This window comes from Centrocercus urophasianus, unplaced genomic scaffold (genome assembly GCF_019232065.1).
Source record: "Centrocercus urophasianus isolate 14NV4802_14NV808 unplaced genomic scaffold, USGS_Curo_1.0 seq_29, whole genome shotgun sequence".
Lineage (NCBI taxonomy): Eukaryota > Metazoa > Chordata > Aves > Galliformes > Phasianidae > Centrocercus > Centrocercus urophasianus.
The window spans coordinates 12,331,605-12,356,290 of NW_024884855.1; the positions used below are offsets into that span (position 1 = coordinate 12,331,605).

The window sequence follows — 24,686 nt, forward strand, 5'->3', positions numbered from 1 at the left end:
CAAGACTGCGCCCCACGTGACTCCGCTTCCCAGCGGCGCGAGTGACTCCGAGGCGCCGCCTTAAAGGGGCCGCGGCACGGAGCCGGGCGGGGCTCCTCCGTATGGCACCGGGTACCGAGCACCGGGTACCGGGCATCGGCCGCGCTCTGCCGGCATCTCCCGCCTACCGCGCGTCGCAGGGGCTCTTGCAGGAAAAGTGAAAAGCACAATTGCAATGCGATGCGGTGCGGCGCTTCCTCATCTAGGAAAAGACGCTTTCCCGAAACGAACGTCATGCGACGGGGAGAAATCCTCTTTCGAGAAGTGAGGTTTGGGAAGTGCCGCGGACGCGGGGAGGGGCTCTGAGCGCCGCCTCCCCCCTACGGGTGCTCACAGCCCGGCTCGGACATCAGCGCGGCGGAGTAACGTTGTCCCTCGTTCACGCAGCAACCTCACCGCTCTGCCGGGCACTGAAACCAACGCCTGGCCCAAATCCTGCTGGATTTTACAAAATATCCCTCGTTACCTCCTTACAGAACAGACGTCACTAATGTAACAACAGCCACTGAACGAAGCTCGGCCTCAGGCACCGCTGTACGCGAAGCCCCCGGGCACGGAGGTGCAGCGGAGCCGTCAGCAGGAGCCGGGAGCTGCCGGCCACGGCACCCGATCTCACGTGGAACCCGACCTCACGTGGAAGTTCCAACACGAGGAAGCTGCCCTGCCTGTAAGCAGCATGTCATGGGAGCCGGGCTCCTTGCACAGCCATTCCTGCCACGCGGGCAGTCGGGCAGGGTCACAGGGCTGTAGTTCAGATCCAAGCCGTGCGAAATTCACAGAAAATATTCCTTAACTTCTTCTGATGCCCAGAAAATAGGTCTTGGTTTCATCCACTTAAAAAGACGTCTGGACTAATAACCACTAACTGTATCAGAAACATGGCTGCCCAAACCCCTGCAGAATGAAATTCTGATCATCAAATGGTGTTTTATAAATAAATTTCACTAAAATGCTCAAATCATCAGAATGGTGCTGGGAGCAGTGCTGCAAAGCGCCCAGCGACATGGCAAGCTGCTCTGCCCCATGGACACCGAGCCCGTGGAGTGGGGCATGGGGCACAGAGCAGGGCACAGAGCTTGCTGTGTCCTCCACAGCCACCAGAAGCCCCCGGTCTGATCCCCATCAGCCTGCCCGCTCCCTGTGAGGGAGGCCTGCAATGAAGGACAGCTCCCCATCCTCCTGCACTGTCTTTGGGATGCGCAATAATCAGAAATAGTTTTTCTTTGCAGGTCTCCTCGCGTGGCAGTGCGAACTGACACGTGGAAGTTCTCGTCTGCCTCCTGAGATTTCTGACTCCCTTCAGAATGGCTTGGAACGTGGCGTCAAAAGTGGAGCTCTCCCTGCAAACCCCTGCACCGCAGCTCCGTGTCTGGCAGCGGGCCGCAGGCGGCCAAGCGGCGCGTTGGGTGTCCTTCCCTCCCCTCCCCACACCCCGAGCTGTGCCAGGAAGGATCCCCTCGGTCTGATGCTCCAGACAAGGTGTTTACATTTAGGCTAAGCGCAACCCCACGTAAACGCCGTTCGTTCCAACCCGGCCGGCAATCGGCACCCAGCGCACGGAGCCGCCCTCTCCTGCCCCAGCCGCTTTCCCCGGGGAACGGAAGCCTCCCGCAGCCGCAGCCCCGCACAGGGCGCTGCCGTGACGCTGCCCGCCCACCGGCGGCGGGACGGCCATTGGGAGCGCGGCCGTCACCGCCCCGCGCCGCCGCGCTGCGGGGCCGCCGCGCCGGGCCGCGCCGGGGCGAAGCGGGCTCCGTTCCGCAGGAGAGGAGCGGCAAGGCCGGCACAGGGCGGGTGAGCGGCGGGAGGGCGCGGAGCCCCGCGGGAAGGGAGCGGCGGACGGGGCGGCGCTGACAGCCGTGGGCGCGGGGCGGCTGCCGGGCCTCGGCGACGGCTCCGCCTCGGCCGCCCCGGGTCTCTCGGCGCTGCTCTTGCGACGCGTTCCGAGATCCGCGCGGATGCGCGGCGGCGAGCCCACGGCCGCGGTGCCGCCGTTAGAACGGCGACGCGCGCTCCTTCCCGATGAATTAACGTCGTCTGCGGCCGTCTCGCGGTCGAAATCCCGCGGCGGGGCTCTCGGGCTGCGGGCGCTCGGCCGCAGCTGCCGGGCCGAACCGCAGGCGCGGAGCTGCGCGTGGAATTCTCCGTCTCGGTTCCGCCGCATTCATCGCGGCGGCCGTAGCCGTACTGACGGCAGCACGGCTGAGCTGCGTGGGAAGCGGCGGGGGCCGGGGGCCGCCCCGGGAACGGCAGCAGCACCGCAGGCACCCGGCTTCGCCTGCAGCACGGCCCGCATACCTTCCGTTCCTCTGGGATTTCCCACAGTTCTCCTCCAAACACTCCGTCTCAAAATTTCAAAGGACGATACCCAGAAAGCCGTTTATTTCAGCTGCCTTGAATATCTTAATTCAGCTGTGTGAATTTTCGGAAGCATACAGGTTGTTTAAATGCACATCTCTGACTGAAAGAGCCCTGGCCATCAGCTTCACAGGGGCTCTTTTTAAAATACTGCTCTTCGCTTTTTTTCCACGTCATTTGACTGGGGCTGGCTCCGAGCAGAACGGGACCCGTTTTTCAAAGCCGACATTTCCATTGATCACCCCTTTTTGCCTTTCAGACATGGCCATGCCCAGTTCCCTTCTGTGGGCTGTTGACATTTTCGGGAGGGTTTACACCCTGCCTACAGTTGGCCAGTACTGGGAGCTCTGTAAGGACGCACAGCTGGAATTCAAGCGGGTCTCTGCTGTCAAGCAGTGCTGCTGGGGAATAGCCTGCGACCATCAGGTGTACACCTACGTATTCTCGGGCGACGTTCCCATCAGATACCAGGAAGAAACCTATGAAAATCAGGTATGCAGTGTTATGGGTACTTCTGCCATCTACTCTTCAGAATGAAACAACAGTACATCCTTAGACCAGCTGTCTCTGCACGTTTTTCTCATCCTGTAAGTTGTGCTTCTGAGGAGCACAAACGTGCCAGGTACATCACTCTTTCAGTGTTTTCATTCCCAAAGGAAAGTCTTTCCTAAAGCAACGGCAGCCGTGCTGCAGCACTCTGCACAGCACTTCAGATGGGAGCTGATGAGCGCAGTGGGTGACAAACAACGCATTCCCTGACAGAAACATCCAGTGTAACTTCCAGCCAACAAAAGCACATTATTCTTAAGAAAATACTATTTTTGTAATGTATCAGTGGATTATCTGATATGGGCACTGACTCTTCATTAAAGTCCATTTCCAGCTTTTTTGTATTAAAAATGTTATTAAGATGATCCTTTCAATGGAAGATACTTGGAAAGAATGTCCTTAAATTAGTATTTGAAAGAAAACTTCTCTGTTTTCTTTTTAACTTAACCAGAAATTATTTGAGAGACAAAACAGGAGGATTCTCTTCAATACATTTCACAGCTTTCTAAGGGGTAAAGGGAGAAATGTAAGCTGAGAACAGACGTTAACTTACCTAGGTAGGTGAAAATATAACAAACTAATTTAATACATAATTTAACACTGATACAACTTTCCACACCAGAATGTTCCTTCTCCATGGAAACTCGTTGTTTAAGAAGTGCAAAACTTTAAAAGCTATTTGGTTTGTTACTGTAAACTTTCGTTTGTTGTAGCCTAAGAAAAATGGAAAACAGGATATTGGAAAATACAAAAAAGTTTTCTGCAAGAGCCAACAACAACAGAATTAAACTCCAGCAGCACCCTGGCATGCAGGGCAGCATTACCTGACAAACCTCACCAGTGTTTCTATAATGGGCAACGCTATGGGGGAAAAAAAAAAGAATCACAGCTGTGCTGGTGAGAAGCCAAGCAAGTTATCTGTTCTGCAACTGATTAAAGCCAGATTTAGGAAAAAAAAAAAAAAAATCCTCTTTGTAACATAAGGTACAAGAGCATTTCCTGATGTAGTTGTCTTGACGTGGTTTCTGGCATAGAAACAATGCTGTTTTCCTGGTGTAGGCAAGATGCTAATCATCTTTCTCCCATGAGTTACACCAGAAATCCCAGTGCCATCTACGCAGCAGTTATCCTAACCCTGCAGTGTCACACATCACCAGTGCACTGCTAGCAGTAAGCTGCATCGCTGGGCATTCCTATTTACGCAGCTGAGAGCTACTCGGCTGGGACCAGCCCTGCAGCCCAGCAACCCTTCTGTGATACTTTAAAAAAGCTGCTTCCAAAGAACACGAACTGCAGCCCTGCAGCATCAACTCCTGCTCACCCACCCCAAGAACCAATCTCATTCTGATCTAGTCTGAAAATAAACCCATTGCTCATGATTCTGTTGGGGTTTGCAGATTCCACCGTGGCGATGGGACCTCAAGTAAAACATTTCCTTTATTTCCTGGCAGCGCTGGAATCCAGTCGGGGGCTTTTGTGAGAAATTACTGCCCAGTGACCGCTGGCAGTGGAGCGATGTGAGCGGGCTGAAGCATCAGCAGCTTGATAGCTTCACACTGCCTTCACCACACTGGGAGTGGGAGTCTGACTGGTATGTGGATGAAAATATTGGAGGGGAACCAACAGAGAAAGGGGTAGGTGAACAATACTGAAAAGAGATCCGTTCTGGGAATCCTTAGTCTGTAAGCTAGGAGGCATTTGTAGAAGTGGGAGAAAGGTCTGTGAAAATAGAAAGCACTTAACTTCCCATAGCTGCTTCTTTCTGGGAGATAGCTCAACTACAGCACAGCACGAGGAAGAATCTTGTTTGAAGGCTTCTTAAATTTATAGAAGTCGTTTTTTTCCTTGGATTGGGCCATGAACTGCTGCCAGCTTGGTATCACTGCTTTTCATAATCATTATGTAGAAAGCAAATGCTTTACTGTGTCTTGTTTGTTCTGTACATATCATGCAGAGGAATTAGGACACGATTCATAAATCCTTCATAGAATTAGCTGGTCTGTTTAATCAGGCTGTTGGGACATGCACAGAAACTTGTGCTGGGTTTGTAAGAATGATTGTATGCAGAATTCCTCCAAGTAAAGATTTCAGGCTTTTCCTTGCTGCAGATTTTCATGAAAGAAAACTTCTGTTTGCAGGGCTGGACTTACGCCATAGACTTCCCCAGTACCTACACAAAGGATAAGAAATGGAATTCTTGTGTGAGACGCAGGAGGTGGATCAGATACAGGAGATACAAGTCGCGGGATGTTTGGGCGAAGGTTCTGGAGATCTTTTTCATATTAACTGAAGTGATTTTTCTGAAATCACAAATTAATATCCCTGTGCTTATAGTTGATTATGGTTGCCCTCCAATTTGGACCTGGATTCCTTGATTTCCAGCCTTGTAATTTGTGCGAGCATAAATGGAAATTGGGATTTTCCATAGGAACCCGTGGCAGTAAGGTGCCACATTTCATGCTAATGCCATAGAGATGCTCAGCTCCTTTACAAATTTCAAACCAACTGTTTAAGTCACCTGGTTATTTCACAAAGCATTCTCTTTCAAGACAGTGCCTGTTTAGCATCATTTACCAGCTCTGTCTTTTATCTGTATGAATAACTGTTCTTTAATAATTTCTGTTCCGTTCTGAGAACGTGCAGAAATTGTAGTTCATGATGTTCCAGCTCTCCAATTCAAAGAACATTTCTATGGAGTGTCCTGCAGCAGAAATTTCCTTAGCTGGGGGCTGAAACAATGACTCCATGTTGCTCCAGCTGTTTCCCCACTCTGTATCTAGTAGCCTACACTGACAGGCAGAAGCTCCAAGCCTCACCATTTTAGTAAACAACACTTAAAGCCATCCACACTGATCAAACTAAGCCATCAGCCAGCTCACCAATTCACTGCAGCACTTTCCTTCTGTTCCCAACCATCCTACCCTTCTTCAGATTGTGTCACACGATGACCCAGACCGGTTGCCAGACCCATTCAATGACATCTCGACTGGAGGATGGGAAATCACCGATGAGCCTCCTGGCCGCTTATCAGTATGGGCAGTTTCTTTACAAGGAAGGGTGCGTGCAAATTACATAAGTTTCCTAATTTGAATTACTACTGAAAAGGAATTAAATACTTTTAAAGCAAGACAGGTTTGTTATCATCTTACTGGTAAGAAACTACGCTGTTTGTGCATCTGGCAGAGGATCTAAGAACTGCTGTAAGACTACATTGTTTGACAACCTGTACTCTAAATGGGGAGGCTTAGTATCTCCTATGGTTGCTGGGCTTTGGAAGCATTAAACCTCTATAAACAGCCGAGTCTTACAAACTTGGGCTGACTAGTCCTGAAAACTGCTCACTGTGGCACCAGTTAACAAAGAGAAAGGCCTGCTCCTTAAAGTTCTCTAGAATTGGAGAGATTTGAGGTGCTGTTAGAGTTTCCTAACTTAGCAATGTGGAATCCAGCTCTGGAATGTTATCATTTTCTATTGAAAACTATCCATCTTTTTTGTTTTTAGGCTATCCTAAAGTCTATCATCTTTTGCTCAGTGATGTAAAGATGGCTTCTTTCTTTCCATTATTGTTAGAGCTGAGTAGCCTTCTTTGTCTCTAAACAATTTCTACCTTGTGGTTTCATGAAGAACAACATTCTAACAGGTAGCCTGAGACTTTAAATCACACTTCACTCTGCCTGGCAAAGTAGAAAATCTTGGTTAAATTGTTTAAAAAATAAATAAATAAATAACTTCCTATGCCTCAGACTCCCCAGTAATAAGTGACAAGCATCCCGCTCTTAAGGCTTTCTTGACTGACATAGAAGACACTTTCATTTCCCAAAGTGAAAGCCTCTGGAGGCAAAATATATTTCTAAAAATGCTGCTATGGCACTGAGCAGTTGTGTTTTGAGCATCCATATGCCCGCTACACGCTGCTTTCTTTGTTTGATGCTCTTACACCCACTGGGGTCTCAAGATAAGCACGCAGGCAGTGCAAGCAGGCCAGCGGATGGACTGGATGTCTCTTGAGAGCTGCACAGAGAATGGAATTTTTACCCATATTGCAGCAAACTGTGCTCAGTGAAAGTGAGTTTGGGCTCTCATTCTAACAGGAACACATCTGTGCTGGATATTTGTTCCTCCTTGGTTGTTTTTTTTTGTTTTGTTTTTTTTGTTTTTTTTTTCCCCCTTTAAAACACACTGTGACAGATTGAAGTGTTGGTTTTGTTTTAAATCTTGAAATATACACAGAACTTACAGCAACAAGTCACGTGTCCAATCCAGATGAATTTCTATGATAAAAGCTAACCTGTAAAAACACCTCCTCCCTTAATAAATAATCTTAAATAGCATAAAAATATTTTTAAGGGCCAGAGAGCAAACATGGAACAAAAAGAACAAAAAAGGTGCTTGTTAAAGAAGTGTTCTTTCCAGTCCATCAAGATGTCATCATGCTTGTCTCAACAGTTTCATTGTTGTAGTCACATTTTTCTTTCTTTTAAAACTTGCCTAGGTGTGGTACAGAGAAAATGTTTGCCATCACAATCCAGAAGGTTCCACGTGGTCCTTAATCAGCACTCCTGGTGAAGTTGCACAGATCAGCTGTGGGCCCTATGACCTCCTTTGGGCAACTCTGTGGGAAGGGCAAGCTATTGTGAGAGAAGGAATTGACAGGAATAACCCTCAAGGTATTTTATATTCACTGGAAAACTCCTTTGGTTTTTGTAGCGTTTAACAAGAAAAATCACATACAATGGCTTCTGTGTTTTATTTCTTGCAGGAATTTCCTGGAGCACTGTGGAGTCCCCAAGCTCTGAAAATGGGATCATGCACGTCTCTGTGGGTGTTGATGTGGTGTGGTGTGTCACAAAGGATCGGAAAGTAAGAGCTTAATGCCCCGGGCCTGTTTTTTTACTTCCTTTTTGTATCTGCTTTTCTGAAATGGGCAAGTAACTTTCATAGGAAACACTGGTGATTTGGTCTCCCTATACCTACAGTTTGGGGAATTCCATTCCCTCTTGCTATAGGAATGCTCTCTGGTTTGTGATACACATAGTTGAGCGCAACTTGACAGATCTCTTGATATTGAATCTTCCCAGGGAAGAAAGTACGTTTCATGTCAAACACTAAGACACTGTAATACTTTTGGATCCCTTACTTTGACACTGTAACTTCCAGTTTTATAGAAGATGGGCAATGTGAATGAGATTCTTTTGTTGGCTGTATCCTTCATGGGCTTCCCATGATGTTATGTGACTGAAGCACAGGAACTGCTATAAGTCAAGACAGTCACACCACAATAGAGTAGCTCTTGCTTTAGACATGCATTTTGGGATAAACGAATGTCTAGTGGTTTAAAATAATTGAATTACTCTGGATTAATGAGGCACTGTTTGTCAACTGTGCCACTGCACCCAGTCTGCTTCACGTGCCAATAAAGCCACTATATAAAAATAGAAAAGCTAATATGTTGTAAGGCTATAATGCAATGAAAAGCACAACAACAACAGTAAGAAAATCCTAGGCTGCAGCAAGTGAGGATATGCCCAACGCAACAAACACGGACACAGAAATGGGGCAGGGGGGAAAAGCTGCTTACCTTCAGAAGGCCTCAGGTATGCAGGGAGGATCTCCAAACAAGATCCCTTTGCCTCCACTGCCAGCCCTTAAATGAGGGCAGGGAAGGGGTGGATCCTGGTTCCACCCTTCCATCACTCAGTGCATTGCATTGCATTGCATTGCATTGCATGCACCTGAGCTCCCTGGGCTGCCCTCCTTCCCACCAGGTGCTCCATCACTCTTCAGGCCACGACTCAGCATTTCCACTACACGTTTTTCTTCAAATCTGCCCAAAACACTCAAATGCTGTGTCTGCCACACATTTCAACCAACAAGTTCTAACATAGCTGCTTGCCATTATAAGTCCAGATCCTAAATATAAACTTCCAGCTGGAAATTCTTCCAGGTACCCAGCCCACACACACTTTCTGATTGGTAAAAACTAATCTAAGAGTAGGCAATTTATAGAGCAGTATTTCTGAAAAGATCCCTCTGACAGCTCCTTCTGTCGTCCCAGCTTCACAGGAATGCTATTTGGAAGTTGAAATAGTCACCAACAAATAGCCTACAATTTACATGTAAGAGCAAATATTTTTCCAGGGGCTGAGAAACTGTAACTGTCCTAAGAATTATTTTATCTTCACCTGGTTAAAACTGGTGCACTGAAGAAAGTAAATTTCACCTGTCAGCATGCCAGTACAGTACAGAAGGGGCAACCTTAAACTTCAGTTGTTGTTGTTGCAGGTGTGGTTTAGAAGAGGTGTGAACTCACATAATCCATGTGGAACAAGCTGGATTGAAATGGTTGGAGAAATGATGATGGTAAACGTAGGCTTAAATAACCAGGTAGGATAGCTGTGTACAAGTTGTGAGGCTGCGTGTGTTCACTGCACAGCCGGGGGCCATCAGCAATGCCCAAGAGGGTCCATGTGACTGAACTGCTAGGAAGCAATGCATGGCTTCATTCTTCAGAAGATAGCAGTCAGCACATCGCTTGTGTGACACATTCATGTCTTCTTGTGATGGTACAGAATTTTGATATTGCAACTGCAGCATCGGCAGTAAACAAGAACAGAAAGGGAAAATGCTGCGTTTGGCAGATATTCACAGCGAATTTTCCACTGCTGCACCTTTTCTGTAAACAGTACCCAGCTACATTCCATGCCGTTTCCTTCACCAAGCCCTTTCCTTCCCTAGGTCTGGGGAATTGGCTGTGATGACAGAACAATCTATTTTCGCCAAGGTGTCACGCCAAGTGAGCTCAGTGGGAAGATGTGGAAGGCAATTGTTTGTGGTCGAGAGAGTGACAGATCTCAGACGGGGAGCTCAACAAGTCTGCTCAGGTGCTTCGTAAAATACCTGCTTGAGTCTGTACACGAGGAGCTTCAGTGCTAGGAGATACTTTGGTACAGGCAGAGAGAAGCAGAGAAGGCATCTAACCATTATGTACACCAGAGAGCATTTACTTTTTTGCCATTAAAATTAACAGTAGGCAGCAATTGCTGCTGTAAGAGCAGAAGCTGATGGTCCCACTTTGGAGCTCACTGCACGCTGGCAGTACAGAACATGTTTTACCAGGCTTTAGTATCCCTATGTGAGCCACTCTTTAATAAAATAAGACATTACCTGTGAAATACAATGAAGGAGTGCAAACTCCACTTAGCATTACCCTTCTCCTCAGTGTCACCATGTTTCTTTCTCAGGAGATGAAGGCAGTACCTCCCTGCTGGGTGCTGGCTGTTGGCTGTGCAAGATGCCAACGCTGCACACTGCTGCTGGCATGCTGCAGAAGCTACCTGAGACATTGCTCTGAGTAGAAGCCCCCTCTAGCTGAGACAAAAATCACAAAATAATGGGCTTTAAAAAATCCTACTATTTCATATCCAGAAAATGTGATGTTGCTTCAGTGTTTTCCTGAGAGTTGTAGGCAGCGAACACCCTTTTTTCCCCCCAAAAAAATGAGTGGAATCTCCTCTCGTCTTTCAGTTTTACTGTACTGATCTGCCAGATTTGTGTTACTCTTCTCTTAATGATAGATTCCTACCTTTAAAAGAATCTACTGTATCTCTCCTAAAGCTGGAAGGCTGCGTTGATTTCTGTGGTCTTGGCCTTGTCTTACTTTACAGTATTTGAATTGTAGTTAATTAATTATCTATTTGTCCTTCAGTGCTGGCTGTTTCTTTACCGATGATATTCAGAACCACACAAACGCCATCATTCAGGGTGATGCAGACACTTCCTCGGATACAGAGCTCTCAAGCATACCCACAAACTTCAGCAGCACACCCCCAACGGGAGCAGCAGCCAGCAGCACAGGCAGCCAGGCAGCAGGAGCACCTGCCAGTGTGACTGTGGATCCTCTGGACTCTGATCAAGAAGCCCCTGCTGCTTCAGCAAATAACGAGAAAGCTCACCTTGAAAGCCGTAAATCCACAACTCCAAATCCTCCTGCAGAGCTGCAGTGGACAAACATTGACTTAAAGGAGGCCCACAGGCATGCAGTCCTCTCCATCGGCACCTTTGCAGAAACATCCAGCCTGTCTTCCCTGGGCATGTTCTCTGTGGGAGCTGAAGAACAGTACGGAGCTGATGAGCACCCACTGTGGGCCTGGGTGTCCGGGGGAGGCTGTCTTGTAGATCTGCACAGCCCACTGAAATGGTTCGCTGTTCCATCAGGTACAGTTCAGTCACTGCAGCAGACCATCATTTCCAGTTATGGTTAATCACGCTCATTATAAAAATGATTTTTGTTGCTTGTTGTTTTGGTGCAAAACTTCTGGTAACACATTAGCTCTTAATGCAGTGTTTTGTTACACTCTGTGTCTGAAGATAGTGCTGCATGTTGGGATTGAGATACAGAAACTTAAAGGTGGTATTTTCTCTCAGCTTCTGTAAGAATTTGGTTAAAAAAAATAATCAGTGTGCTGGAAATGCAGCATCGGGCAGAACCCAAAACAGTGCTGAATAATAACTAAAGCAGTGAGAAAGGCTCTCATGAGAGAGGCAAATGCCACAACCTCTGACTCCCCTCTACCATCCGCAGTGAAACAAGGGTAAGACAGGAGTCACTGAGAGGCGCAGTAAACTGAGCCCCACTGATAACTGAATGGGGCTGGAACGCCGACTCTGGCTATAATGGAATATAACCACATCTTCAAAATAAGCCATGTACTGTGGCATCCCTGCGTTTTCTAATGGCATAACAATTAATGCATGGTACTTGCTAATTATCTCCAGTGAGTGACAAGTAGCAAAATCTTTTAGGCTGGACTGGCTCAGTCTGGTGTTCAAAGGAGAGTCAAGGATTCCTTTTTCACAGGACTGTATTCCAAGGTCACTGAAATGTACTGGTTTGGGTTCTGTTCCAGGTCTGTCGTCCTCTGTGCAGTCTCTTTCTCTGTCCATCACTCCAGCACAGACAGCAGCATGGCGAAAGCAAATCTTTCAGCAGCTCAGTGAAAGGACAAAGAGAGAACTGGAGAATTTCAGGCACTACGAACAGGCTGTGGAGCAGGTAAGCCATGAGGACGCCTACGTCTGTCTCCTGGGCACTTGGATGTAGCAGTACTGGGTATCAACAATCCACTTCTGATGTACTGATCTGAATTTACTGTCAGCTTTCTATTCCCCTCTTTATTTTAGTCTGTGACAGCTCTCCTGCAGTACCACTGTCAAGGCTCCCTGTGGGAAATCAGCAGCTTAGCAAACACCGGCTAGCAGTTTTCACCTAAAAACATCAGCTCATCGTTCTGTAAAGGCATAAATACAGCACTGGTCAGCCATGGCTTAATATCCTGAAGCATCAAAGTCAGAAAAACATTTGCAGCCATGGAACACTGTAAGAATTATTCCACCACAATACGAGGATCTCTAATTGAAATAGTGACTCACTGTTCCTCTGTGTGACCATTAGGTGATTAGTTAGCTTGCATCGATAAAGCAGTGAGGGTAGTATCAATAGCAGCACTGAAATGGCAACCCTTCTCTTTGAAGTTCCCCCTTTTTAAGACTCCTCAGCTCTTTTCAGATTCATTCATGGTTTGAGCCTCTTCACAGCTAATTACTGAATGCCAGTTGCTAAGTCTGCAATTCATTGTTTAAAAACAGTTGGAGTCCAGAGTTTTAATTCAATTTAAAAAGATTATGTCAAAACCCCCGTAAGTGGGAGCAGAAACTGTGTTATAATAAGGGACACAGTAGTATCAGTAACACTGATTTACACATCATTTCAGTGCCTTTCTATACAGTTTTGTCTGTTTTCATTTTGTTTGTCCCTGACACTAATATACCCTGTGTCAGAATTAACAGATGTGATAAAGACCTGCAGCAGAGATTTCCTGTGCTCACAAGAAACAGTTTTTGGGAAAAGGAGTAGCTTTGCAGTTTCCTTACTTTGGAAAATTCGTGTTTGCATTACAGTCAGTTTGGGTTAAAACTGGGATGTTGCAGTGGTGGAGAAACTGGAAGCCTCATAAATGGATGGATGTGCGAGTGGCACTCGAGCAGTTCACTGGGAGCGACGGAATGCGTGACAGCATCCTGTTCATCTACTACATGTTTCATGAGGAGAAAAAGGTGCGTTCAGCTTGAGACCTCAAAAGAACCACACATGGCAAAGAAAGATCCTGTGAAGGAAAAGAAGTGTTTTTAATTATAAATTATGACATGTTGTTGTTTTGGGAATCAATTCGAAGGTATCCCAGGGTAATAGTGAGCCTGAAGCTGTTCTAAGCTAGAGCTATGTTAATTCTCTGTCAGAAACGCCCAGTCAGTAAGCATCCACAGTGCTTAATCCATCAGCTTTGCACTAATTGGGATTTCCTCTGGAAGCTCAAAATGTTCCCAGCTGTGAGGAAAGAAACAAGCTTAGCTGGCCAGAGTCACGACAAGTAGGGATGATGCATACATGCAACAGAAATCCGAGGAGGCATAGGCCTGGAAATTGAGTTCCATGTTAGCAGCAGGATTCCTTCTGTACCTTCTGACTCTTTGCTGTACTTGTCAGGAGGCCTTGCTCATTGTCTTGAAGTGCAAGACTGCCGGCACTGAGAAGGAATATCTTGAGTTTGTTCACCCTGGTCACATTCATTTTCTCTTTTCTTAGTATATTCATGTGTTCCTGAATGAAGTCACTATTATAGCTGAAGTTCTGAAGGAAGGCAAGCACTCCTTTGCCCTGTACACACCTGAAAGGACAAAGCAGCGATGGCCAATCTGCCTGGCAGCCACAACAGAGCAAGAAATGCATGACTGGGTAAATCTGTGAATTTTTCATTTCAAGCTGACCGTCTTTGAGATAAGACATAAAAGCTAGTCTCTGAAATGTGAGCACTGCATTTACACTATCTGGGCCCCTTATGTATCTCCACAAATCAAGTATTTTAAAAGTCCTATTCAAATTTCTTCACAGGCAGCTGAGGCTTCCTGTCTCCTCTGCTGTGAATCTGCGGTTATCTGCCGTTCTCACTGAAGAAGAATCCTTCTGGTTCTCTGCCTTTTGTTTTTTAGCTGTCTCTGCTGACCATGTCTTGTTGTGAAAGCAGACGGATTCAAGGCCCTCCTTCTCACCAAGCCATTTGGTCAGTTAGCTGTAAAGGAGACATCTTTGTTAGCGAGCCAAGTCCTGAGCTGGAGGCTGGACCACAGCCGATGCCGTGCGATCAAATGTAAGAAGCTGTGCTTTTAGCATGGGCTGCCATCCTGCAAAATCTGTCTTCCATGTCCAGTCAGTGGCTTTGATGGGCTGCCATCTGTATCGGTGTCTGAGTCAGGAAATCTGAAGTTCTCAGTTCTCCCCAGTCACTGTAGCCCAGGAGCATCTCCTGTTTAGTTCTATTACGACTATGACAATACAGTTCTGCAAGCTCTGCAGGCAGAAAGCAATCAGCCTCAGAACTGATGGCTTAAAGGCCAAACCTTCAGCTTAAATAGCCCTACATTTGAGTTATTTCACAAAGTGCCTTTCAGTAATAACACTTCAGAAATACTTTAACCACTTTCCTTCAGGGTAGAGCTCCTTCAGCATCTGACAAATCACAAAGCAGATGTCCTCTTACACCTTACTTGGGGAGATCTGCAGTTTAGGCCATCTCCCTCCATTCCCATAACTAAAATACTCCTCTGTGGTTTCTTTACTTTCCCCATTCTTCTCCTGAGAATTACCACGGCTGACTGGCTGTATAAAGCCCACGGAAGGATTCATCTGCCAAGATTAAAAGTATAGGGAGAATTAAATCTGCCCTATTTTTTTTTCTGATCTCCATAGCAGATATATGAAATATTTGTATTATTGATAGATAAAGGCAATTCTTAGAATTAAGAATGAGGATGAAGTTACAGCAGAGGCAGTGGATGGCTGCTAAGAAGTACAGATAGTAACCAGACTGTTCTAACAAGCTCACAAAAGAAAACAAAACATAAGCTACAACATAAAAGGGAAGCAATATAATTCAGAGCCTGACCATCCCCAGAGGAGACTGACAGGTTCCCTCCAGCAACTTTGCAGTAGTTGTTCAGAGGGAATGCTTTCAACTGGCAACTGCCTCACTCACTGAATGAGCAGAGGTTAAACAAACAAGGAAATAAAGCTGCCATTTCCTCAGGACATGACAGAGTTGAGAGGGGTAACAATACGTTCCTGATGGACGTGGTATGGGGTAAATGTGAAACGCTGTCACTTTTCTGGCAGGTTTTGGCGTCAAGTTGGAGGTCATCTTCGACTGGTAGAGTGCAATAACCGAGGCGTGGTGTGGGGCATAGGATACGATCACACAGTGTGGGTCTACACTGGTGGATACGGAGGGGGCTTCATTCAAGGTACGGTGACTGTTCTCCTGTGAGGTGCAGATTTCTTTCTTATCTTCCCAACTGAGTCAGCTGTTCATGCTGTCCTTCCTCTAGCTTTTCTAATATGTAGGGCTGTACAGGCAACTGGGCACCCATTAGAAAGGATTTGGCACTGCAATTTGATATTGTCAGCTTGAGAGTAAGAAACAGAATCATCAAAAATATTACTGTGGCTCATGGAACTGAAAATGCAGAGTCTATGAGGTTTACCTTTCCTGTAATCCAAATGATTTATTTCCCATAGGACTGGCCAGTAGTGCTGATAACATTTATACGCAGTCGGACGTGAAATGTGTTTACATCTATGAGAACCAGCGGTGGAACCCAGTCACTGGATATAGCAGCAGGTTGTCTTCTTGATTTGCAGCAATTATTTAGTGCATTTTTTTACTCATGTCAAATGAAATGTCCCAGGGTTTGTTCTAGCTTTGTTAGTGCACAAAACCTTTCATTTCTTTCATTTCTCCGTTATTAAGGGCAGTTTTTTCCTCTCCCCTTTGGAATTCTGTTGTAAATACCTTGCATTCTCTGTGCACGATGTCACTGCAGAGGCCTGCCCACAGACAGGTACATGTGGAGCGATGCGTCAGGGCTGCAGGAGTGCACCAAAGCCAGCACCAAGCCTCCTTCACCGCAGTGGTCTTGGGTAAATCTTGCTTTGAAAGTCTTTTCACAAAGAGGGTAAGGCTTAGCAAGTAGGATATGAAACTTGGGATATGGTGACCTGGGTTTTTCTTGCGGGCTTGTCACAATGCTTACCCTTGGTTTCCTCATTTGTACAACAGTAGCAGTGCTCCATAGTCACAAGAACATTAAGAGCTGGGGGTTCTAGCTGTTTCGTTTGTCTTGTGGGAAACAGATGTCTGTTCAGGTTGTTTCATTCTTCAGGTGAATTAAAGAGACCTGGGAAATTCTGTGTGAATGTATATTGCAAGTAGTAGAAGATTTCTAGCAAGCATGCCAAAAGGTGGAAGGGGAAGTATTGAAATAGGTTGTTGTTATGACCCACTCGGAGCTTACTGTGCTTGTCACTGTCTCGTGGCAATAGGTGTCCGACTGGTACGTGGATTTCAGTACTTCGGGAGGAACTGACCGGGAAGGCTGGCAGTACGCAGCAGACTTTCCAGCGTAAGGAGATAACTTTTCCTGCTTTAAATCCTCACAGGCATCTTTTAAGTTCTTTTTCTCATCTGTTGTTTTGCACATTAACCACGCTTTATCAGGGACAAGCAAGCCTTGATTGCTCCTGTCCTATGGGGACAGTAACACCAAAATTTGCAGGGGAGGTAGGGCAGCAAGTTTGTCTGGTGGACAGAAGCACAGACAATGCTCTCAGGCTCTCAGAGGTTGGAGATGCCCTGACATGCTCATGAACATATATTCCAATCTGTTTTGGTAGGTCCTACCATGGCCACAAGACAATGAAAGACTTTGTCCGACGGAGGCGCTGGGCAAGGTGAGGAACTGAGACAGGAGCACCAGGTTTGGAATTGAATGCTAACTGCTCCCATAGTCTCCTTTAACTACGAGGGGAGGAGTCATCACACAGTGAGCAAGAGTAATAGTAAGGAAACCTGCAGTGAATAACCCACCTCCAGTAGAGAAGCTCAGCATTATGAGAGAAGATAGCATTATGGCTTTTATTTTAAGCAGATAAGCTATTCGGTTTTGTGGGATCTGTAGAAAAAAAGTCAGCTAGTGATTCTCTGTATCTGCTCTCAATATGGTAAATTATTAAGGAATAATGAGGTCTAGGCATTCTAATTCACCTAAAACAACAGGAATATGTGTCATCTATAGTAACCGTGTTAACATATGACTCCCACATGCTGTGCACTAGGCCACAGATAATCCCAGCCCCATTTAAATCACAGTGCACCACATCCAGATAGAACCAGGAAAATAGCAGACTGCAATTATTATATTCTACTGAGAAGGAAGGTCTGTGCATTTACTGTTTTTCCAGCTTCCCTATGCTTTCTCTACTAGAATACCTAATAACTATGCTAACAAATGACTGTGATCTGACAATTACGCATTGTTCAGTTTGCTGCTGAGGCTGCAGAGTGTTTCAGCCTTTGTATGATATCTTCAGAGGCCCTGAAGCATCAAGCCACTGTTGTTCCAGGCTATGCAACCAACCAAAATCCGTTTCATCAAAATATGGACTTGAAATAAATGAAGCAACTTGAGAAATATTCTTAAGCCTAAACAGTTCTTCCTGCTTTAACATTCAATGTAGAGCTGGAAACAGATAGGGAACAGCTCATGGCCGGATGCTGTTCTTCAGAACTGGAGGCAGAGGAATGCCCTGATTTTTTTTGGGTATTTGTTCCACACAGAGATATCTGTTGTGACCACAGAATTTAACATAGTTTCCCTAGCAGGCAGCACCACTGCGCTGCAGCTGCCTCAAAAAATGCACCAGTCCCAGGATGACCCATCTGTAACTTAGAAACCTTTTCTCTGCTTACCTTAGAATGCTACATCTGCTTTCTAACAGTTGCCACCAAAAATTCGAGTTGTAAAGCAATTCCCCTAGCCAAGACACAGGAATGAACTGTGTGTGGAGCTCCTTGTGCAGTGGGATTCTCAGCTGATTTCACCATTCAGCTGCTGTGCACTGAGTTACAGCTAGGATGCAGGACAGCAAAAGCTGCCAACTCCTCTGACAGCCTTGGTTCTATGCAGTAAAATCAGAACAGATGTAGTAAAGCCATTTTAAATTAAAACAAAAGAAACAACCAAAAATTCTTATTGTACCTATTTAACGAAAGGACCTGAGGACTGTTCACAGTGAAGTCCACAACGGACCAGGGAACAGATTCAGTTATAGAAAGTACGTACTTCTGATGGGTCTGGGGTTTTTTTACTTCAGAAAATGTAAGATAGTCACCAACGGGCCATGGCTGGAAGTGCCTCCTGTTACCCTGTGGGACATCTCCATAATTCCCAGTTCAGATGCAGATGATGAAGAATCAGTAGCACTGTGGGCAATCAGTGACAAAGGAGACGTGCTCTGCAGGCTTGGAGTGACACAGCAAAACCCAGCTGTAAGGCTCCCTGTTTATTTTTATTGCCTTGTTGATGTATTTAATGTAATTACCCACGTACATACCCGCAGTCATGCAGTGCCCTCTCTCAAAGCACCTCGTTATTTTTTTTTCCCTTCATGTCCCAGATTTCAAAGTCCTTCTCCTGTAACTGTGACCATTTTCTGCCCATGTTTCTTACCTCAGTTTGTGTCACGCTGCTTCCAGTAAGCTCTCCTGTCCTGGGTGATCTTTGAAGATCCCTTTCACACAAACTCCCCTCCCCTCCCATCCCCTCCCTTCCTCTCCTCTCCCCCATATATTTCTCTTCAGTAAGTGCTTTACTTCCACTTTCTGCACTGATAGCTTTGTTCCTTTTTTCCCCCATTGTTGATAATATTTACATCCCATTCAAGTAAACTGCCCTGGGACAGAATTTCTCTTAACTGTGATTGTAATCTAGATGCCACTGATATCAATGGGGTTTGCCCACTGGCTTTTTGTAACTCTGCTCAGTTAAAAAGGGGTGCTGGGATTCCTGCAGGTGTGACTTTCCTGTGTACCAAGATGGAAGTAACGACCTCACATCCAATAAAGCACACAGGAAGGAGCCAACAGTAGCAGCACCCCAGCAGGAGCACACCTTTCCTCATAAATGTGCTGAAGCAACAAATTAGGGCTTATGTGCACTAGCTTTGAGCTATATTTGTAATTGGAAAAAAATGTAATATACATATATTGTATATGCATGCATCATACATGTAATATACTTCAGTATTTGGAAAAAACGTGCAAGAAGACAAGCATGTATAGGGATTATTCTTTTTCCTTCCTGCTGAGCCTGTTACAACTGCACACATCTGTATGACAGCACAACAGCAAGACGGGGAATTTGTACGTGGCATCTGAAAACAGATTTTAACCTGTTGATTTTGGGGATTATTGGTCTGTATAACCAAAAAAGAGTAATTTGAGACAAGAAGTCAGTCTCTATCCCAGCCACTCAGAAACATGCAGGCCCTGAATTCCAGAGATTGTAACTGGAAAGGCCCTGGTAAAGTTCTATCAAACTATTCATTTCAAAGATGCAATCATCGTCAAAGATCAGGAACCTTGTTTCTGTTCAGTCTTTTTGGTTTTGGTTTTTAATTATTATTACTTAGAATATTTTTCACTGCTTAGGGACTCCCATTTGGTAATCATTAAAATAATTTATCAAGAAGTTTTTAACCAGTTCACTTCTGATTTGTCAGGGAACGTCCTGGCTCCACGTGGGAACAGATCAGCCCTTCATTTCCATCTCGGTTGGAGCATTTTTCCAGGTGTGGGCTGTTGCTAGAGATGGTTCTGCCTTCTATCGGGGCTCAGTGTCTCCAAAGAAACCTGCAGGTGAGCTTTTGTACTTTTTTGGTACAATCTTCACCTTATACGTGATGCAAGCTCTACTACATTGCCATGAATAACCATAGCATCCTGTTAATTACAGAAGTCAGTTGGCTTTTCACTTGGGTGATTTGGAAACGCAGTTCGTCTCCAAAAAGAAGTTGTGCAAATGCACTGAGTGCAACACCTTCCATGGCTCCCGTGCACAGCTGTGCATTTCCACTGCAGGCATTTCCAAGAACTCTTCTACGTGATCTTGTTTTCTCATTATTTTACTCTCCTATTTCTGACTTCTAGGTGACTGCTGGTACCACATTCCTTCACCTCAAAAACAAAAGTTAAAACAAGTCTCGGTAGGACGAACGTCAGTGTTTGTGTTGGATAAAAATGGTAAGGGTTTTCAAAATTATTTATCAATGTTGGAAAAAATAGATCAGTATACATCAGTCCAGGCCAAATCATCTGCTTGGACAGGTTGTTATTCCAAGAGGAACAGAATTTCTTACTAAAAGAGACATGTTTTGCAATAGCTGGTAGCACCTTAAGCAACAACCCTCATCTGTTCCTCCATCCATGCTGTTTTTTGGAAAAAAGTCACAGAGGTGACTCTCAGGAGAGCTGCACGCAAGGCTTTTGTGCCTGAAGCCCTAAAACAGAACTAAGAATTCCTTCCTGCTGCTAAAGCCAGAAACAAGTAGCTGCACCATGAAGAAACAAGCCCTTCGCTCCAGTCTCCTTCAGAGACCTTACTCTCATGTTCTACATCTCTAAACCGTAGTTATTCATATAAATATTTTTCCTAAAGATTTTTTTCAAACCAGAACAGCGGCAGTTTTCCAGAAAAGCTATAGAGTAACCACAGAAACACACATTCCAAAGTAGGGACCTTGCTGTAAAACATCAGTCAGAAACATCATGAGTGCCTGCTCTATGTGGAGCAAAACCCCAAGCTGCAACCAGGACCTTTTGTTCCCCAGGCAACCTGTGGTACCGGCAGGGCATCACGCCGAGCTACCCGCAAGGATCTGCTTGGGATCATGTCTCAAATAACATCCGTAAAATGTCTGTGGGGCCCCTGGACCAGGTGCGTATGAAGCTTCCTGGCACACCATCAGGTTATTAAAAATTATGCTCAACGTATTTTTGTAATCAAATGTTCTTTGGCATGGTTTTATTGCACACTGATTATCAGAGTGACAGAACCCTGACAGTGTGACAGAACACGACAGTGAAGTAGTGATACAGCCATTCCTTCAAAAGCCCTGATGTTCTATTTCTCTAACATTTCTATGCATAACCTCTTTCCTGCCAAGCTGTACTCTGGCACTGTTTCCACTACAACCCAGCTACCCGGTTGGGTATCTGAATTAGAGCAGTCTGGGCTGCCTGCGAACACAGTCAAGCAGGCTTAGATTTGCCACGTCTGGGAATTGCAGCGTGAAGAACAAATGCTGTTACTGCCTCTTTTTGCTTTCCTAAGGTCTGGGTGATAGCTGACAAAGTGCAAGGAAGTCACGGTCTGAGCTGTGGGACCGTCTGCCACCGCACTGGGGTTCAGCCGATGGAACCCAAGGGCCTGGCGTGGGACTACGGCATTGGGGTACGTGTGGGCACCGCGCTGCACTGAGGGGGCTGCTCGGAGACAGGCAGCAAGCTGGTGAGCTAGCTACGGCTTGCACACCCGCAGGAAATTAACTTGTGTTCTCCTGTTTCATTTCCTTTTTTAAATTAAATGTGATGGATCGTGCAGTTGTAGCTGGAAGTCATTTATTTGGATTTTAAATAGGTAACTTGAAAGTTAAGAAGTCATGAATAAATGTTATAAAACCAGCGGTGCACGTACAGCAAATACTGTACTTGCAGGCTGATGTTTCTCTGTATTTATCGATCCTTCATAGGGTGGATGGGAACACATCACAGTCAGAGGAAACGCCAGCGAGGCGCCCAGGAGCAGCGCGCCCAACGCCTGCGAGAGCCCCACAGAGCCCATGGGGTCAGAAGGCAACGGAAGGAGAGGGAAAACAGAACGTTCCAGAACGCCTCTGCTGGTCAGTGAAAGACAAGAGGTGGACAGAAATGCAGTTAATTGTTAAACTGTGTGTTGCAAACAAGCGGTAGTCGGTAGAATTTAAAAGGAAACTAACTGCTCATTGCCTGAGAGAAAAACACGACGTTCTTGTGCTACTGATGTATTTTACCAAACTGGAATTTGCAATGGGGTGATTTAAATACTGATTTCTTCTACTAGGTCGTGTGTAAAATGTGACTTCATAGAAGTAATAGTTTTGTCAGGACAGGAAAGCACTGCAGCCAACCGTGTATCTCTGACCCTTTTCCACAGCTGCTTCACATCCATACAAATGTGAAATTCTTTGCATACAACCATAACATTTCTCGTTTTTTTTTAAGATTTCACAGTATATTTTAGAGGCATACTTGACAGAGACATCAATGTAAGTGAATCTGAGGCAGTTCCAGTGACTTGCACTGTGAACGTAACTACATGACTATAAACATTTAGGCAGTCACAACTTTGCTCACCTCAGTCCTGCTTGTGTCAGCCTGTAGAGCTCCAGTCATGTTACTCCTGTTCCCATCAGGAAAACTGAACTTCATACAGCTCAGCTCACGATGCGGTTATCAGTAAGGGACAACTTCTGCCATCTTGGCACACAGTAAGTAATATCTTAATCAAGAAGTGGAATCACTGGTCTTTGCATGACTGTGTAGACAGCATGTCCTATTCAGTCTTGCTAAGACAGGCACGATCTCATGCTAAATTGTCCCAACAGCAATACATTTCCTCTCCACCTTAACTGGAACCCCGATAACTGGGGGACAGATGCCCACCTAATGATGCTGGAAGGGACCCGAAAGCAGAGAGGTGAGGCTGTGCTCCAAAGAGCTGCAAGGTTTGCTCTCATACCGCAAGGAGAAGCGCAGGTCTTAAATAAGATTCTGACTTCACATTGGTAGGAATGCAAAATAAGTTCACTAGTCCCAAGGGACATTGCCACCATACACTACTGCAGATTCAGGAGGAGGCTGTGCTCTTTACTAAGTGATTGATTCATCCCTTTCTTACAAGTGACCACTTTTCATTCCCAGAAAAGCTTATTTTCCAGTCTTTTGCTTATCTTAGTTAAACTGTGATATAAAATTATTTGCAGTCTAACCCATGGAAGTGCTAAGAAAGCACACTGCCCCTGGCAGCAGTTTACAATCCTTTTCCCTGTGTGTGTGACTGTGTATGAAGTTATTTTTGTACGACAAGCAGCGTGATGTGGTCTCAGTACTGTATTTGTAGAACCAAAACTGAAGTTTGCAAGTGTTTAAAGAATATATTTGACATTCTAACGCCAAGGAAAGCACTGTTTCCAAGTCCAAATGTGAATGAAGAGTGAAGATGCTGAGTCTCAAAGCCTGCTGATCTTTCTGACTGTGATGATCTGTTCCATACTTGCATTGTAGAAGCACCATAAGCGACGTTTGCATAAATTACCATACACGGATTTTTGCATAACTTGCACGGTAGCTCATCCAAATAAAAACGTTACCATATACATTTTTAGACGATTGCTCGAATTATATTTTCTCTGCGACGCATAAAAAAGCTTTTCCTTTGATAGCGTTCCCACGTCCAACCCAAACGGAGCCCAGCAGACTGCAGCGCAGCCCCGCAGCCCTTCACGCGCTCGCCACGCGAACCACTGGCGCTGTGACGGGACGCATTTATCCGCACCGCATGAGCTAAGTACCGTAAAGGAGGAATGAAGGTAGCAGCTAACTAGGTATTTTTGCTGAGGCAATGATCATCGTCCCCACGTTGCTGTTGATAATACTGGTACAGTTTGGGCCCCCAGGATCCCCCCAACCCTTCTGCAGCTGGACAGTGTCCATTGGACATGTTGAGTATAATGGAGGTCAATGATTTAATGTAATTCTTGGCCAGTGTGAGAGTCTCTATTTTGGAAAGTTTATTCTCAGCTCTCACATGAGGGATTACCTCCCGCAGGGCCTGGAATGCATTGTTGAGCTTGTGCATTCTCTGCCTCTCCCGCTCATTGCTTTCCAGTCTCCTCAGATGTCTGTCCTTACTGCTCCAAGGATGCTTGGCTCTGGCTGCAGCAATCTTGCTGCTCTCCTTGCTTCCCCCACTCCTCCTCTCTGTGTGCCGCAGGCATTTCACCAGTTCCTTTTTTCTCATTGCAGACTCCTCAGAAAAGGCTTCTTTATCAGCTGTATGCCTTTTCTTCTTCCCTTTGGCTTTGGCCTTCATGTTTCAGTAGATGTTCACCAGAACATTAAGTATCAGTGTGCTGCAAAAACATGATACCAATATCTTTAACTGTTGGACAGTTTAACTGGGAACAACTGTTCTGATGCTTTTTTTTTTTTTTTTTTTTTTTTTTTAAACAAACTTATCTGATGGTAAGTTTATTTCTTCAGTAAGGTCTACTGGCTGCCAATGTAGAGATGTTTGCTTCAAAGCCATGGATGTTACCAGTCAAGATGCCTTGTGCAGATGAACTAAGGAGAAAATCCTTCTAACAGAGTACAGGTAATAAAGCAGCCATCTATCACCTCAGACTCTTGCAAAATACATTGGGGCATCAGACAGAACTTGCAAGCTGTTACTCAAAGCAGTTTCTCCAGCTGCTTTTTGTGGCAATAGTGGAAAATATGTGTTTATAAGCAGTTCACTAGAGGGAAGCATGACCTAACTCACCTGGTAGCTCAAGCTGCTGTCCAGGAGCATGCTATCACCCAGGGCTTCTCTCCGTTCCGAGTCCCCACCACACACACACAAGACAGCAGCCTCACAATCACTCTTCCTCAAACACCAACAATCAGTCACAATTTCCAAAAATAATTCCTTACATCTTCGTCCATCCCATGCAGTCACACAAGGTATCCTCTTAACACATTTGTGCTGATCAA

The 24,686-nt window shown here is 45.6% G+C and overlaps 1 protein-coding gene across 5 annotated transcripts; it reads left to right on the plus strand.

Moving 5' to 3' along the window:
• The first annotated feature begins 1,493 nt into the window (after positions 1 to 1,493).
• TECPR1 (tectonin beta-propeller repeat containing 1) lies at positions 1,494 to 23,316 on the plus strand. 5 transcript variants are annotated; one of them, XM_042828284.1, is made up of 25 exons: positions 1,494 to 1,518; positions 2,657 to 2,889; positions 4,398 to 4,580; positions 5,085 to 5,207; positions 5,878 to 6,003; positions 7,439 to 7,613; positions 7,706 to 7,806; positions 9,214 to 9,330; positions 9,682 to 9,827; positions 10,652 to 11,160; positions 11,853 to 11,998; positions 12,904 to 13,059; positions 13,589 to 13,738; positions 13,993 to 14,150; positions 15,173 to 15,300; positions 15,575 to 15,677; positions 15,880 to 15,976; positions 16,379 to 16,458; positions 16,730 to 16,786; positions 18,209 to 18,383; positions 19,616 to 19,751; positions 20,043 to 20,135; positions 20,723 to 20,829; positions 21,226 to 21,345; positions 21,644 to 23,316. In XM_042828284.1, exons 2-25 carry the CDS (start codon positions 2,659 to 2,661, stop codon positions 21,836 to 21,838), a joined length of 3,612 nt encoding a protein of 1,203 aa, XP_042684218.1. In that variant the 5' UTR covers positions 1,494 to 1,518; positions 2,657 to 2,658; the 3' UTR covers positions 21,839 to 23,316. The 5 variants fall into 5 exon arrangements, with proteins under 5 accessions (XP_042684218.1, XP_042684217.1, XP_042684220.1 ...); XM_042828283.1 differs by lacking the exon at positions 1,494 to 1,518 and adding an exon at positions 1,767 to 1,833; XM_042828286.1 differs by lacking the exon at positions 1,494 to 1,518 and adding an exon at positions 1,767 to 1,833 and having other exon boundaries at positions 9,214 to 9,306.
• Positions 23,317 to 24,686: the final 1,370 nt, after the last annotated feature.

Excerpts from the sequence above, each read along its gene's own strand:
- TECPR1 (XM_042828284.1), top strand. The coding sequence starts at position 2,659 with ATGGCCATGCCCAGTTCCCTTCTGTGGGCTGTTGACATTTTCGGGAGG. Across the intron at positions 20,136-20,722 it reads GTTTGTGTTGGATAAAAATG|GCAACCTGTGGTACCGGCAG; the intron begins GTAAGGGTTTTC and ends TTTGTTCCCCAG. Across the intron at positions 21,346-21,643 it reads CGTGGGACTACGGCATTGGG|GGTGGATGGGAACACATCAC; the intron begins GTACGTGTGGGC and ends GATCCTTCATAG.